This window comes from Peromyscus californicus, unplaced genomic scaffold (assembly GCF_007827085.1).
Source record: "Peromyscus californicus insignis strain IS unplaced genomic scaffold, ASM782708v3 Scaffold_16__1_contigs__length_79575227, whole genome shotgun sequence".
Lineage (NCBI taxonomy): Eukaryota > Metazoa > Chordata > Mammalia > Rodentia > Cricetidae > Peromyscus > Peromyscus californicus.
The window spans coordinates 28,076,572-28,090,678 of record NW_026294458.1 but is presented as its reverse complement, the minus strand read 5'-3'; the positions used below and the strand labels follow the sequence as shown (position 1 = coordinate 28,090,678).

The window sequence follows — 14,107 nt, the reverse complement described above, 5'->3', positions numbered from 1 at the left end:
GAACATGGGAGGATAGGAATAGGTCATCTGTAAATAGTATGCTCGTTTATATGGACTTATGACATCTTAAATGAATGCACTTCATTTTTTTCTAAATTTATTTTATGGGTATGGACATTTATGTCTGCAAATATGCCTGTGTACCACATATGCATCAGAGGAGGGGGCACCATTTTCTGGAACTAGAGTTAAAAATGGTTTTGAGACACTATGTGGGTAGGTACTGGTAATGGAACTGGTGTTCTTCTCTGGAAGAACAGCCAACAAAAGCTCTTATCAGATGAACTCTCTCTTACCTCCCTTTTATACCATTAGTGTCATCAAGGAACAAGCATACATTCATGGTGTTTTCAATCAAATATACAATGAGTGGGTAGATCTCAAAGTTTCTGATAGGGATTTAGAGGGATAATTCATCAGACACTTAGATGAACATTAGGTACTTACAGATAGATGTTGTCAAAAGTGCCATCTTTCTCACAGATGTTTAGGACATGATTTAGCATTTTAGTTCCTATTAATAAGACAATAAATAACTTTACAAATCAACCTTGAAATTTGACATCTACTTGCCATATTTACTAAATCCTGACACAGAATTAGAAAACAACTAAACATCCATTATTTCACCAAATTTTGGTCTCACTGTTTAAGTTACATGTTTAAAACCACTAGAAGAGGACCTTTTTATTACAAACAATTCCACACTGATAAACAAGATGTGAACTAATTTATGGGGCTTCCAAATGAGTACTAAGCAGTATTTTTCGTTTAATTTTTCACAATTCAGTAGCCTCTTCCCAGTTTCATTTCTTTTGTTTGTTTTTTTGAGACTGGGTTTCTCTGTTCAGCTCTGGCTGCGCCTGCCTCTGCCTCAAGTGCTGGGATTAAAGGCATGCTATGCTCTACCAACTCCTGGCTTCCCAGTTTTCTTAAAACAACAGAACAAAACACCACATAATTTTACCTATTCCTAGTCTTCGGTAAGGTGCAAGGCATCCTAGTGTCATGATGTAAAGTCTCTTTTGATTCTGTGAATGATCCACTCTGCAGCACACCGCACCTACAGCTATATCATTGAAATATGCTGCCACAGAAAATACAAAGATGTTAATTTCAACATTACATTTCATCAGCTCTTTTTAAAAACAAATTAAAGTTGTCATAGGCATCAAATTTTAACCACTGATACTCAGAGTATCAATGCCCTTAAGACTTACATTGTCTAAGGAAGGTTAAGCTTTCTCTGTAATAGCTAAATTAGTAATGAACACATAGGCTCACAGTAAATAACAGAAAACATTTAGGAGCCAGGGAGTTGGCTCAGCAGATAAAGGTGCTTGCCACTAAGCCTGGAAATCTAAGTTGAACTGTGGAACTTACATGGTGGAAGGCTAGACCCACCCCCTTCAGTTGTTCTCTTATGTCATATGTGGTCACTGTAGTGTGTTGTGCCTGGACACACACACATTCACATATACACTTTTATTTAAAGGACATTTAGTATTTGCTTTTAAAAGTCAAATATTCAATATCAATCTTTCTCAAAAATCTGTAACATTCCAACTTCCTTTGCTTATAAAATAAGGAGCCTGTATTAGTTGCTCTAATATTAACAAATATAGTTTAAGAATACACATTTTAAAAAGGAGAAAAAAAACATACCAAGTTTTGCTAGCTCGCCAACTTCGAGCACATCCTTGTAGAATTTATCATTATAGCTGACTGGAAAGATGACCTGGTTCAATCTCTTCAACTGTTTAATATTGTGTGGTGTCACATCCCCCAGCTCGATCCGGCTACTGGAACAAACCAAAATGTACTCAATAAAAGATAATTAACTTCATTTAAGACAAGGTACCAGCCATTTTTGCATGGTTGACAAATTCAACCCTTTTTTTTATGACTTTATATTCTTAAAACACTACTACTTATAAGCAAATCTTGCCAAATGTTCAATCAAAATTCTACTTAGAACTTTTCTACAACTGTACACATTTAGGCACAAATAAAGCACACACTAACCAAGAAGGCCAGAATATCATCCTTTAATAAATGCTAAACTGTTCTTATAGCTAATAGTTTAAAAATGCAGACAGTTATTATTGATCAAATTGAATGACAATACTTAATATTAACAAAGGGATAGCAAATGGTATTCATATATGTTACAAATGAGAATGTAAATTGATATACTATTTCTTAAGGACAATCCACCACTAAGTATTGGGAAACCTGCCCATCTCCTATAACTATGTAAGTAGAAAACCAGTCAATTATGAAAAATAATTTGCACTTATTTGTTGAACAGTGATCTAATAACAAGATCACAGTTATAGAAGTGATATTAAGAATTCATATTCCAGGACACCTCACTGTTTCAGCATAAGAATTTCAGAAAACAGTCGTATCTGGGAACTCTTAAATGTATCAGTTTGAAAACTACCTGTGAATAATGTAACAGTAGCATTTTTAAGAAACCACATGTAATCAAAGCAAATCATTCTGTGAGTATAGGGGATTAAAAGAGAGCTCAAGATTAACCAATAATGAAACTTTTGCTTTGAAAAGTGGTCCATAACATCAATTTTTAATAGCTCAAGTAAGCTCAAGTACATATTAAAAACAAACCTGTTAAGGCAAATCCTGCTGGAAACAACAGTTAATTCCTAATACTAGCAGCGCTATCAGTAGACATTTGAAGACATCTTTTCTTGTGCTGGAGATCAAGTTCAGGGCCTCCCACACGCTAGGAGCTACAACCACAGCCTAGTTTGCTTTCTTTTTCTCTTTAAGACTAGCTTTTATTTATGTTTATGAGTATTTGCCTGTATGAGCATATGTGTATTTCTGTCTTGTGCCCATGGAGGTGTCAAATCACTGGAACTGCCATGTGGGTACTGGGAACCAAGAGTAGTTAGGTACCCTTAACAGCTATCTCTTCAGGCCCTTGCCTTCTTAGAAATTGTTCACAGTGGATGGTAAAAACAACAAAAAGTACTAAGACAAAATAAAACTTAGTGAACCAAGAGGTCAGAAAAAGAAATGTAGTTCCTACTTGGTGGCAGATGGAGACCACAGAACATTATAGTAAATAGCAGTAAAATGCAATGTGTGCATGTATGGATATATCATATTTGGAATGTGAAAATTGTTAAAAGAAAAATCTAAGCAAGAAACAATGAGCATAAAGCATTTACTGATATGAGGCTGGTTAAATAAAACACTTGATCTGTATTAGTAAAACTATGGTGTCACAGATCATTTTATGAAGAAAAGAATGAACACCCCAACTTTATGTGCAGTAATCCATCCTCAATAAATATAGATAAAAATACTGAAAGGATTAGTTTTAAATGTATAATAAAAATTGTAGACAAAATTAACTTCAAAAATGTTGAACAAAAATAGCAACTAAAAATTTTAACAGGACCAAGGAAAAAACATTAAGAAAATTGATATAATCAGACCTGAGTAAATACAATGCACTACCTCATCTTAGATTAGAATCCTTTAAGGTATTTTACTCTGTAATGTCAAATTTGGGTAACATTTTGCTCACTAATGTAAAGAAATTTAATGTTTTACTTAAGCAACCTGGAACCAGAACACAAAATATAGTATAAAGTATTCTTCTTTTAGTCATTTGTGAGAGTTGTGAAAAGCTTAGATTTATTTAGCCATTTTGTTTCATTTTCTATTATGTCAGTTGTATTTACTGCATATTCTTCATATATTTTTTAAAAATCTGAGTATGTGAATCTACTGAGCAGCCACACTGGAACTCTCTTTGTAGACTAGGCTGGACTCCATCTCACAGAGATCCACCTGCCTCTGCCTCCCAAGTCCTGGGATTAAAAGTGTGCGCCACCACTGCCGGCTAACCTAATGTTTTGGAGAATAAAATTCTGACAAATATATTTAACCACATAACCACCATTATACAAAATGAGGTTAACTACTATCACAATAACTTCCTGTATAACTAACTGTTTGTAGTTCAACTCTACCATCCCCAGGCAAACAACAATCTCTTTTCTGTTTAGTTTTGCCCTTTCAATGCCACATAAGTCGAATCACAAAACAGAAAGCACTTGTTTCATTTTTCCTTTTTCTGGACAGGTTATTACTATGTAACCCTGGCTTTCTTGGAACTCTCTATATTGCCATGGCTGGCCCTTAACTCAGAGATAAACCTGCCTCCATCTCCAGTGCAAAGGCATGCACACCAGGCCAGGCTAATTGTTTTACTTTTCATTCATCCAAAATCCTTTGTGACTTACCATGCTGTTTTATCAGTACATATAGTTCATCCCAACCTTGCTTAGTACTGAGTAACAGTACCTCACAGAAGTACCGTGGGTTCGTTTTCCTGATTGGGCCGCTGAAGTACCATAGGCTGACGCCTGAATGCAAGCACAGAACTATACTTCTAATTCTATCTCTTGAAAAGCTTTTAGACTGTTTACTAGGTTTTGAAGATTTTGAAAAAAGTAGCTATAAACATTTGGTACATGCTTTTGTGGCCACATATGCTTTTAATTTCTTTTTACTAAATACCTGGGAATGAGAATGATGAATTTTAAGGCAAGTGTGTCAAAATTCCAGTTGTTCTGTATTCTCACCAACATCTGGCACTTTAAAAACTTAGGTTGTTCCAAGTATGCTATTTATGTGTAATGATACCTTATTATGATGAAAAGACGGTGATGACCCATCTCATTTCTTCCTCTACGTAACCTTCTTAAGGTATAATTTATGTATCACAAAATTCACCTTTTAAAAATAAAGAATCTGAGCTAGAGAGATAGTTTAAGAGTACTTGTTGCTCTTGTACAAGACCTGGGGTTTGAGTCCTAGAACCCAAATGGTGGCTCACAAACAACCATAACTCCAGTTCCAGAGAATCATACACCCTCTTCTGATCTCCACAGGTACCAGGCACACATGTCGTGCACAGACTAATGCAAGCAAAACATACATGAAACATAAAGAAATTTAATGATAAAAAGTATAGAATTCAATATTATTTTTGGCTTTGTGCAAAGACATACAACTACCACATTAATTCACCTTTGGATTGGTCAATCCCATCACATCAAAGACATTTATACACTCTTATTTCCTATTCCCAGCCATCAATGAATCTACTTTCTCTTTCCATAAGTATTTGCCTTTTCTGAACAAAAGACCATGAATGAGTTCAAGGGCTTACAGCAAAAGTAATGTGTTCATTTATAGGTCAGGTGGGTAGAAATTGGAGAATACTTTCAACAGGCTCACAACCTCTTGGCTCTAGGAAAGAATCCTTACCTATTTTAGCTTGTGACAGCACGAGGCATTTCTTGGCTTTGGACACTCTAACTTTATAATCTTTCCCCCTTCACAGGTCTACATCTGTCCTCTCAGATGCACACTAGTCACACGACTTAGGATCGACTCTAATCCAAATGACCTCTTAATTTCATCATCTCCCAAACTCCTATTTCTAAATAAGGCTACATGCTGAAATTCTATGTAGGCATGAATATTTGGTAGGTACTATTTAAATTACTATACCTACCAAAACCTTGATTTTAAGTTCAATGAGAAGCATTTTTGGACATTTGAACCTAAGACATATAACTGTGTTACTTTTAAACCATAAAATTTGAAGTCACTGTTAAATTGGTAACATTAATGCTAGGTTTTCTCCCAAGGTGGCTATACCATTTATATTCCCACCAATAATGTATTAAGGGGGTCTTTGGTTTTCTATATCCTTGATAACAATTTTTTATTGATTTAGGATTGATTCTACTTATTAGAGTAAGATGATGGTTCCTCTGCACTGTTTTTACTGATTGAAACACCAACTAAAAGGAAGCAATACTCAAGATCAGGTATGCCTTATTCTAAGTGACTCCATATTGTGAGAAACAATGGTTTTTCAGGCTACGTCTTGCCTTCAGGAATTCCATTTTGAGAGAAAAGGATGACTACAGCCCCTAGAGAAACCCAAAAACTACACTACCTACCCAACACAAACTGGAAGTACAAAGGGAGTCTCCCTATAAATTTATTGGGGGTATATTGAGATTGTAGGGGAATATGAATGTATTAACTAAGGACAATCAAGCACACCAGAGAAGGGGGTATAATTTCCTCTCCTAATCCATAAAGTGATGGATACCGTACAGCCACTGTGATAACACAGCCCTACTCTGACCTACCTACCACTTTATATAAAGGTGCATGAGTGTGTGGGGGGGATCAAAAGGGGACTCCAGACTGTCCCTGAAGCTTTGGCTTGGTTTGGTCTCCCTGCCTACTCAATCACTTTCTTGTCTACCTTTTCACATTTCCTGTGTCAGACTCTGCTCAGCCTTCCATCTTGAAGCTGAACTCGAAAACTGGACCCCAGCAGCAAGTTCCTGGTTTGGTTTGCTATTATCAATACAGATGCTTAGCCCACTTTTGAAACCTGAACTTTGCTGTAACCTCTCTAACTTGTGCTCATTATGCAAACCACATATATACATATAGATATATAGGCATATTTGCTATAGGCTATGTAATATAAGTAAACACTGACAATTTAGTTGAGAATTAAAGAACTTACATTGGTCAGGCACAGTAGCACACACCTTTAATCCCAGCACTTTGGAGGCAGAGGCAGGGGGATCTCTATGAGGTCCAGGCCAGCCTGGTTTATATAGCAATTCCAAGTCAGCCACAGACTACACCAAAGACCATATCAAAAACAAACTAACAAACCTCTTGCATTCACTTTAGTCAGACTACCTGGCAAGCTGCTGCCAATGAAATCACTGAACCTTGTGAACTTAATGTTCTTCAATGAATTCTGGCATTGTGGAAAGACAGAAATGTGTTCATCTATTTATCTACTATAGCACTTTCATAACAAAAACCTTCAAATCTTAACTTTTCAAACTCCAACTCTATCAAGTCCTCCAACTGTGAAGTCTGCTTTTGGTGTATATCTGTACACGTATTATGTGTATGTATACCTGGTATGGATATTTGTGATAGAAATTAAATTCAAGGTGCTTCCACTGAGCCTTCATCCTCAAAAACTTGAAACAAATTTACTGGCAATATTCTGAAAGACCACAAGATGGAGATATGACTCCACAAAAAATGACCCCCTCCCCAAAGTCTGACTTAGTTACACAGCAAAAAAACAAAAAAACAAAACAAACAAACAAAAAAAAACCCAGAGAAAATCCCTATACCTGCTTATTCGCTCAATGGCCACAGCATATCTTGGCACAAAATTTTAACGAGCCAGTCATTTTCTGTTCAGTATTTCATGTTGAAGGTGCCTTAGAATCCACTGGGCCCATCCTACTTCCCTTCACAGAAAAAAAAAAAACAAAAACCAAAGCTCCATAGAAAATATGCTCATAGTAAACAGCTATAAAGAAAGCTAGAATCAGGCATTTCTACGAATTTTCATTATAGTAAGATCAGTCCTATCATATTCCCTCAAAGGAATCTTTATTCCTCAAGGTTAAAGAGAAGGATGTGATATGTTGTGGTAAGGGTCCATTCACATCAAACTCAAAGCATATTTAACAGAGGCCAAAGTATGACTAAGGTCAGTAAAAAAAATTTCAAGAGATTAAAGTAGTTTTTTTTTTTTTCTCCTGACTGGTAGGAATCTTAATCTAAACTCTGTCCTTCAGTAAATGGCACAAAAGGTCAAAAGCACAGCTTAAATATTGTGGTGGTTTGAAAATAGGTATGGCCCCCAGACTAGTGTGTGAATGCTTTGCCCATAGGGAATGGCACTATGAGGAGGTGTGGCCCTGTGGAGTAGTAGGGGCCATTGTGGAAGCTGGCTTTGAGATTTTATAAACTCAAGTCTGGCTAGTGGAGCAGACTCCTTAGGCTGCCTGTAGATTAAGATGTAGAGCTCTCAGCTCCTTCAGCACCATGTCTGTCTGCACACCACCATGTCCCACCATCATGATCATGGACTAAACTTCTGAACTGTAAGCCACCCCCAATTAAATGTTTTCCTTTATTAGAGTTGCTGTGGTCATGGTGTCTCTTCACAGCAATAGAAACCCTAACTAAGACAAATACTAACTGCTCAAAAGGCTTTTCTTTACTGAAATTTCTACCTCACATGCTACATGTTTGTCCTCCCCATTCCCAACCCCTTAAAGACAGGGTTTCATGTAGCCTAAGCTGGACCAGAACTTGTTTTTTGTAGTTGAGCATGACCCTGAACTCCCAATCCTCTTCCCAAGTGCACCAAAACAAGCCCCGGAGAGACATTTACTTTTATACTTAATCTTTTCTACCAAACTCTAAAACTGTAGGATAGTAGTTGCAGTAAATTCAAGATTTGGTTGCTGGGTTTGGGCTTCTCATCTAGATTTTAAAGTAAGGTTTCTCAATCTTGTAACTACTGACATTTCGGGTTGGATACTCCTTGAGGATTAGGGCTGCAAATCTTAGGATATTTAATTGGATCAATCCCTAGCTTCTACCCACTGGGTGTTACTTTTTCTCTATCTTCATGAATAGCCTCACCTGATTCATCCAATACAGAAATGTAGTTGAAGTATCCCTTTATGTCATGTTTTAATATGTTCAAGACTTGGTCCTCAAGTTTAAGGTTACTAAAAGGTAACTGGCCCACAAGGATTCTAACTTCATCAATGGATTCACACCAAATGGGTGATTAGAGGGTAGGTCTACCTGGAGGAAATGGTGCCTGAAGTCACACCTCTGTAGGGTTTATCTCTTTGCTGACTCTGTCTGCTTCCTGGTGATATGACCAGGAGAGCAGTAAAACTAGAGTGAGTATGTACTTAAAATCAACTTAATTAACTGGTATTTCTTTTCTTTTCTTTTTTTCTTTTTTTGGTTTTTCGACACAGGGATTCTCTGTGTAGCCTTGACTGTCCTGGAACTCATTCTGTAGACCAGGCTAGCCTCCAACTCACAGAGATCCACCTGCCTCTGCCTCCCAAGTGCTGGGATTAAATGAGTGAACAACTACAGCCCAGCTAAAATTGGGTCTCATGTAGTCCAGGCTAACCTTGAATTTCCAATCCTCCTGCCTCTATCTCCCTGATGATGGGATTATAGGTGTGTACCAACATGCCATGCTCATACTAAGTCTTTAAAACTCACCTTATTTTACAGCATACCTCACTTTAGATGCTAATATTCCCAGGGAACATTTTATGTATATTAGTATATAATAAAATTTACAAATCTATATATCCAGTTTGTGTCAAATATGCTTTAAAATGTCCAAAAACATTTAAATTTTAATTTAAACTATGGCTCAGCAGTTAAGAGCACTGGCTATTCTTCCAGAGGACCTGGGTTCAACTCCTGGCACCCACATGGTGGCTCACAACAGTTTCTAACTCCAGTCTTAGAGGATCAATATCCTCTTCTAGCCTCTATAACCCAGGCACACACATAGAGCACAGACATAAATGCAAGTAAAACACCCACCCACCCCACCCCCCAAAATGGAAGTAAAATCTTTTAAAGAAATTAATTTAAACTAAACTTAAAAAATTAGCCATACAAAATATTTCAACTGCTCAATGACTAACTGTGGCTATCTACTACTGCATCAGACAAGACTAATACTTTACTATTAAGTTAGAGACTGTTTAACTAGCTGAAAGAAAATCTAAAGAAAGGTGGAGTAATAGCACTACTGTGTTACAATTCTGTAGCTTAAACTACAATTTTAGAATGAATGTTCTATAGGTTATTACTAGTATTCTGTTGGTTACTGAAGACTAGGTTTAAAACAAAGATGAAGGAAAATTATTTGAATAACTGAAACATGCCTCTTCAAATGCCACAAAATTGAAAGCTATACTTAACTCCTAGAGGACCAACATCAAGATTTCTACAGGATAAAACAGCAATGTAAAATTTAAAATAAGTATTAATGAGCTTCGTCTGGCAAGTGCACTGACTTTGGAAAACAACACTTCATAAAATAAGAGATTTTAATTGACAATAGTTAAGATGTAATAATTTAAAGTTTGGCTACAAATTGTGATAACAAGAACACATAATTTATTCAAATTATGATAAAACAGGAAAAACATGTAAGCACTTAGCCTCCTGGGTGACCCTTAAAGGTTCTTAATATAGAAACTTTTCAAGATAATGCCTCATGTATCCCAAGCTGGCACTAAACTTACTATGTAACCTTGAATTTCTGATACTTTGGTCTCTGCCTCCCAGTGCTGGGGTTTCATGCTTGCTAGGCAAGCACTCTACCAACTGAACTGAATACCCAAACTCACAGTAACCTTTACTCTTTGCTAACAGCTTTAGTAAAAGTTGTCCACAGCTTTGAGAAAAAAGAGATCACTATAGCAACACCACACCACTCAAATGCACATACCTCTATAGGTAGAAAATATGCTTTAAAAAAAAAGTCACGATTGTACTTCAGACAATATTTCAAAACTCTCAACATAGCAAAGGAGACATTGCACAGTATTTGTTAAAATTCAGTATCTCAATCAATAAGCCACAAATTACTGGTTTTACACAAAAAGCAAAATATGAACTGCATGTTTCTAGTCAGTTGTAAAATTTTATTGGTATACAAGACACACATTTTTGTAACCAGGCTCAGTAGCAAACAGCTATACCAGAGAAGGAGGCAGATGGAGCCAACCAGTCTGAATCCATATCGAGAGGAAAGGGACACAAGACACAAAAATGTCACAAATCTTGTTTACAGTTCAGTTTTTTTTTAAAACATATCTATTTCCTATGTAATCAACACCTAGATAAAGCTACAGAAGACTTCCTGGGCCTGTTCCCAGTCCATATACTATTGGAGATAACCATTATTCTGTATTTGTCAACAGTTTCATTTCTAACTGCAGAATCTTCTCTTCCACTCTGTAACTAACATTTGGCCAAGTTTCAATTAGTAACCATACCGCTCTGTATTTAATATTCCTACCTACCTTTTCATCTTTACTTTGGTCACTTAGTATGCATATCTTGTTCAAAGGCATTTTTATTAGAACTAATTTCATCTTACTATAATTAAGGATACACGAATTTAATTTTCGATTACACTGATAACTAATTGCACTGCAACTCCAGTCATTGCTGTCTATGACATACTTCTGGCCTGAACATCAATTTCCTAGAGAGGAATAATAGATAAAAGTAATCAACTTACCAAGCACAAATTCAAGCCATAATGCCCTTGGTTCATAAAAACAAGAAACCTCAGTTGAAATAGCTAATAGCCTAATAGCATATACTTCTCACACTTCTAGACATGTATATAAAAACATATAGTAGTTATTAATTGCAAATTTATCTACTATGGAGACAAGGAAAATCATGATTTATAATAGGATGTCCCTACTGCTGTTACTAATAGAAATATAGTAAAAAAAAAAAAAAAACATGAAATAAATATTTAAAATAGCAAGCTTAAAAAGTTTTGACACTCAAAATTTAAATCATAGATTAATTAAATCAGAGTAGGGGGTTTTTGATTTCCAACTTCAGAGTCATCTATTTAACTGAGTTTGGTAAGCTCAATAAAAAAGAAAACATTAGTAAATAAAGTTTCAACCAAAAACTATGAAATAGGACCCCTGTTTTCACATGTCTTTCCAATGATGAGTCAGGATACTGAACACATAGTGCACAGTTGTATAAGTTTTGGATCTCAAGGACATTAACATCTTAAAACAAACAAACAAACAAAACTACACTACACCCTAATTTCATTTCTTTAGTATCTTAAAAGGAAGAAAGAGGAAAATTTAAAGTCCCATGTTTACTGGGAGTTAGTTGTGGAAAATTTAAAACTACACCTGTGAAATCATCTTGAAAATGTTTAATCCAGAACAAAATTCTAAGCTCCCAATTCTAAGAAATAAAAACCTTACTTAAGGAGTCTTAACTTTGAGCATGCTTACTGGCCTAAATTATGTATTCAACTCTAAGTTTTCTCTAAATTTGCCCAGTTCTTCACTTCTAAGCATCTGCCTCCATCAAGTTACACGTAGTATCTGTTTAAATAAACAGAACCAGCTGGTGCTGGTGGCTCAAGTATGCAATACCAGCTACTCAAAAGGCTGAGTGCGGCCAAGAGGATTGTTGCCAAGTTCAGGGCCGGCCTGAGCAACTTAGTGAGACCCTGTCTCAAAATAACAAGTGCTGGGGTTATAGCTCAGTGGCAACTCCAGCGGCAGAGTGCTTTCCTTCAGTTCCCAGAACTTCAGTAAGTTAATAAGATAGAGCTGCTTCAATTAGTATACCAAATACCAGTTCGAATAGACTGCCAATAACCCCTGTGTGGCTCCATTTCAAATATCGTCAAATTAAGTATCAGAAAGATTACACCTAGAGAAACTGAACTAGAGCCAAGATTTTTTAGTCTAAACATCCAGAATATTTCTTAGACCCATTATCCTCACTGCTATTACTATAACAAAACATGACAAATATGTCGAGTATCAATGAGTAAGAAAAACAAAAGAGAGACAGTATCAAAGTCATACTCTACTAGAAAAATAAAACTTCCTAAAGATAATTGGATCACATTTTTAAAAATTAGTCAAACGTCCTGGATCGTTACTCAAGTGAAGCAAACATCCCAAAACATGCCAAAAAATTCAGCACCCAATAACCAATATCTAAAGCAAAACCAGAGTAAAAAAGCATTTTGTATGTAGACTTAAAATCAAGTTAAACTTTCTCAGAATATTTTGAGTTTTAAGACACGTACAGATATATGACCTTTATTTTACAGAGAACGAGTTTGTTTGGAGAAATGCTGTATTTCATTCTCCAAAAAGAATGCTGAATACACAGTTCAACTAACTGAAACGATAGTTCTAATTTTTAGTGACTCAGAAGGAAAAATCCTTACAGTATTTCAAAAAGCTTAACATGTTTAAGCTTCCATTTCTTTTTCTAAGGAGTGTAAAGGCAATCTCCAGAACGGCTTACTTAAGCAACGTGTTAGCTAGCGCGGTGTTACTACTGTAACAGTATCTAAATCAATGGAAAGGAAATACTTTTTCCCAAATGGGAACAGTTAAAACCAAAATAACTTCTAACGTTACCCAAGATTCGAAAGCTCAAACCTCAACTTGGCTAAGCAGCAGCAAAAGGCACAGTAAGCCAGAAGCTCCTCCTTGCACTCGGGGGGCGACACGCTCCTGAAGCAATAGCTCCACCTACTGATCCATGGTACTTCCTTAAACATTTTGGCACCCCAAAGTCTACGCGGCTCGAGTTCGTTCCCCCTCCCTCCTCCACTCGCTCTGACCCAACCCAAATCTCGTTGAGTCACTAGCTCCTCACACTCATCCCCATGCTCTTTATTCCAATTCCTTTTCCCCTCCAGAAGGTTCTGCCCAGCCCACAAGTCTGAAGAAAGCCGAAACGTGTCAAAGCCCGCAGCCCACGGCGTGGAACCCGGATATGGATACGCCACCTGGAGTGGCTCGGTCGTGCGGCTCCCGGGCAGAGGCCCCCGGGCGCCGACAATCCCTCCTCCCCGCTGTCCCGCTCGGTGCACGCTCGTCCTCCGGGCGGAGATCGTGGACTCGCGCCCTTGCCTCCGCTGGCCCTCCAGCCCGCCAACAGCCGGCCCAAGCCTCCGCCCCCCTCCCGGAGCGCAGTGACCGGGGAGCCTGGCAATGTCCCTCCTCCGGAGGCCCCGGGGCTTCGCGCGAGTCTCCTCTCCTCGCGGCGCTCTCCCGCTCCACCGGCCCACGCCCCTCTCCCCTGCCCGCCGGGCCCCCGCCGGGCTGCCCCTTCCTCACCCTTTCATCTTCCCCGCCTGCTGAGGCCGTCGTTACAGCCGCGACCAACGCCGTCGTCCTCGCCGCCTGGAGCTCTCCGCGCCCTGAGCTCAGGCCACTCGACCCCACCACGCCGGGCCTTCTTGGCCGAAGGAAGGGCGCTGAGGGGCCGGGGAGGCCACGAAAGCCAAGCCGGGCCCTGAAGCTCCGGGGAGAGGCGGGGAGAGCTGCCGCCGCCGCCGCGCTGCCCGCCGCCGCCGCCGCTCCGCCACACGTGCACACGGGACACTCCGCTCCCGCCCGCAGCTGCCGCCAGCCAG

General features: G+C 38.3%; 1 protein-coding gene across 2 annotated transcripts in view; it reads right to left on the bottom strand.

Annotated features, from left to right (window-relative positions):
* Naa50 (N-alpha-acetyltransferase 50, NatE catalytic subunit) overlaps positions 1–14,107 on the bottom strand; it is an 18,128-nt gene extending 4,021 nt beyond the window's left edge. Inside the window, exons 1-4 of one of the 2 annotated variants that reach the window (XM_052740759.1) lie at positions 13,809–14,107; positions 1,666–1,799; positions 968–1,087; positions 448–514 (exon numbers count right to left, since the gene is read on the bottom strand). In XM_052740759.1, the coding sequence (XP_052596719.1) occupies positions 448–514; positions 968–1,087; positions 1,666–1,799; positions 13,809–13,816 (329 nt within the window). In that variant the 5' untranslated portion in view covers positions 13,817–14,107. Of the gene's footprint in view, positions 1–447; positions 515–967; positions 1,088–1,665; positions 1,803–13,808 lie in introns of both variants that reach the window. The other variant, XM_052740758.1, reaches the window with a different exon arrangement.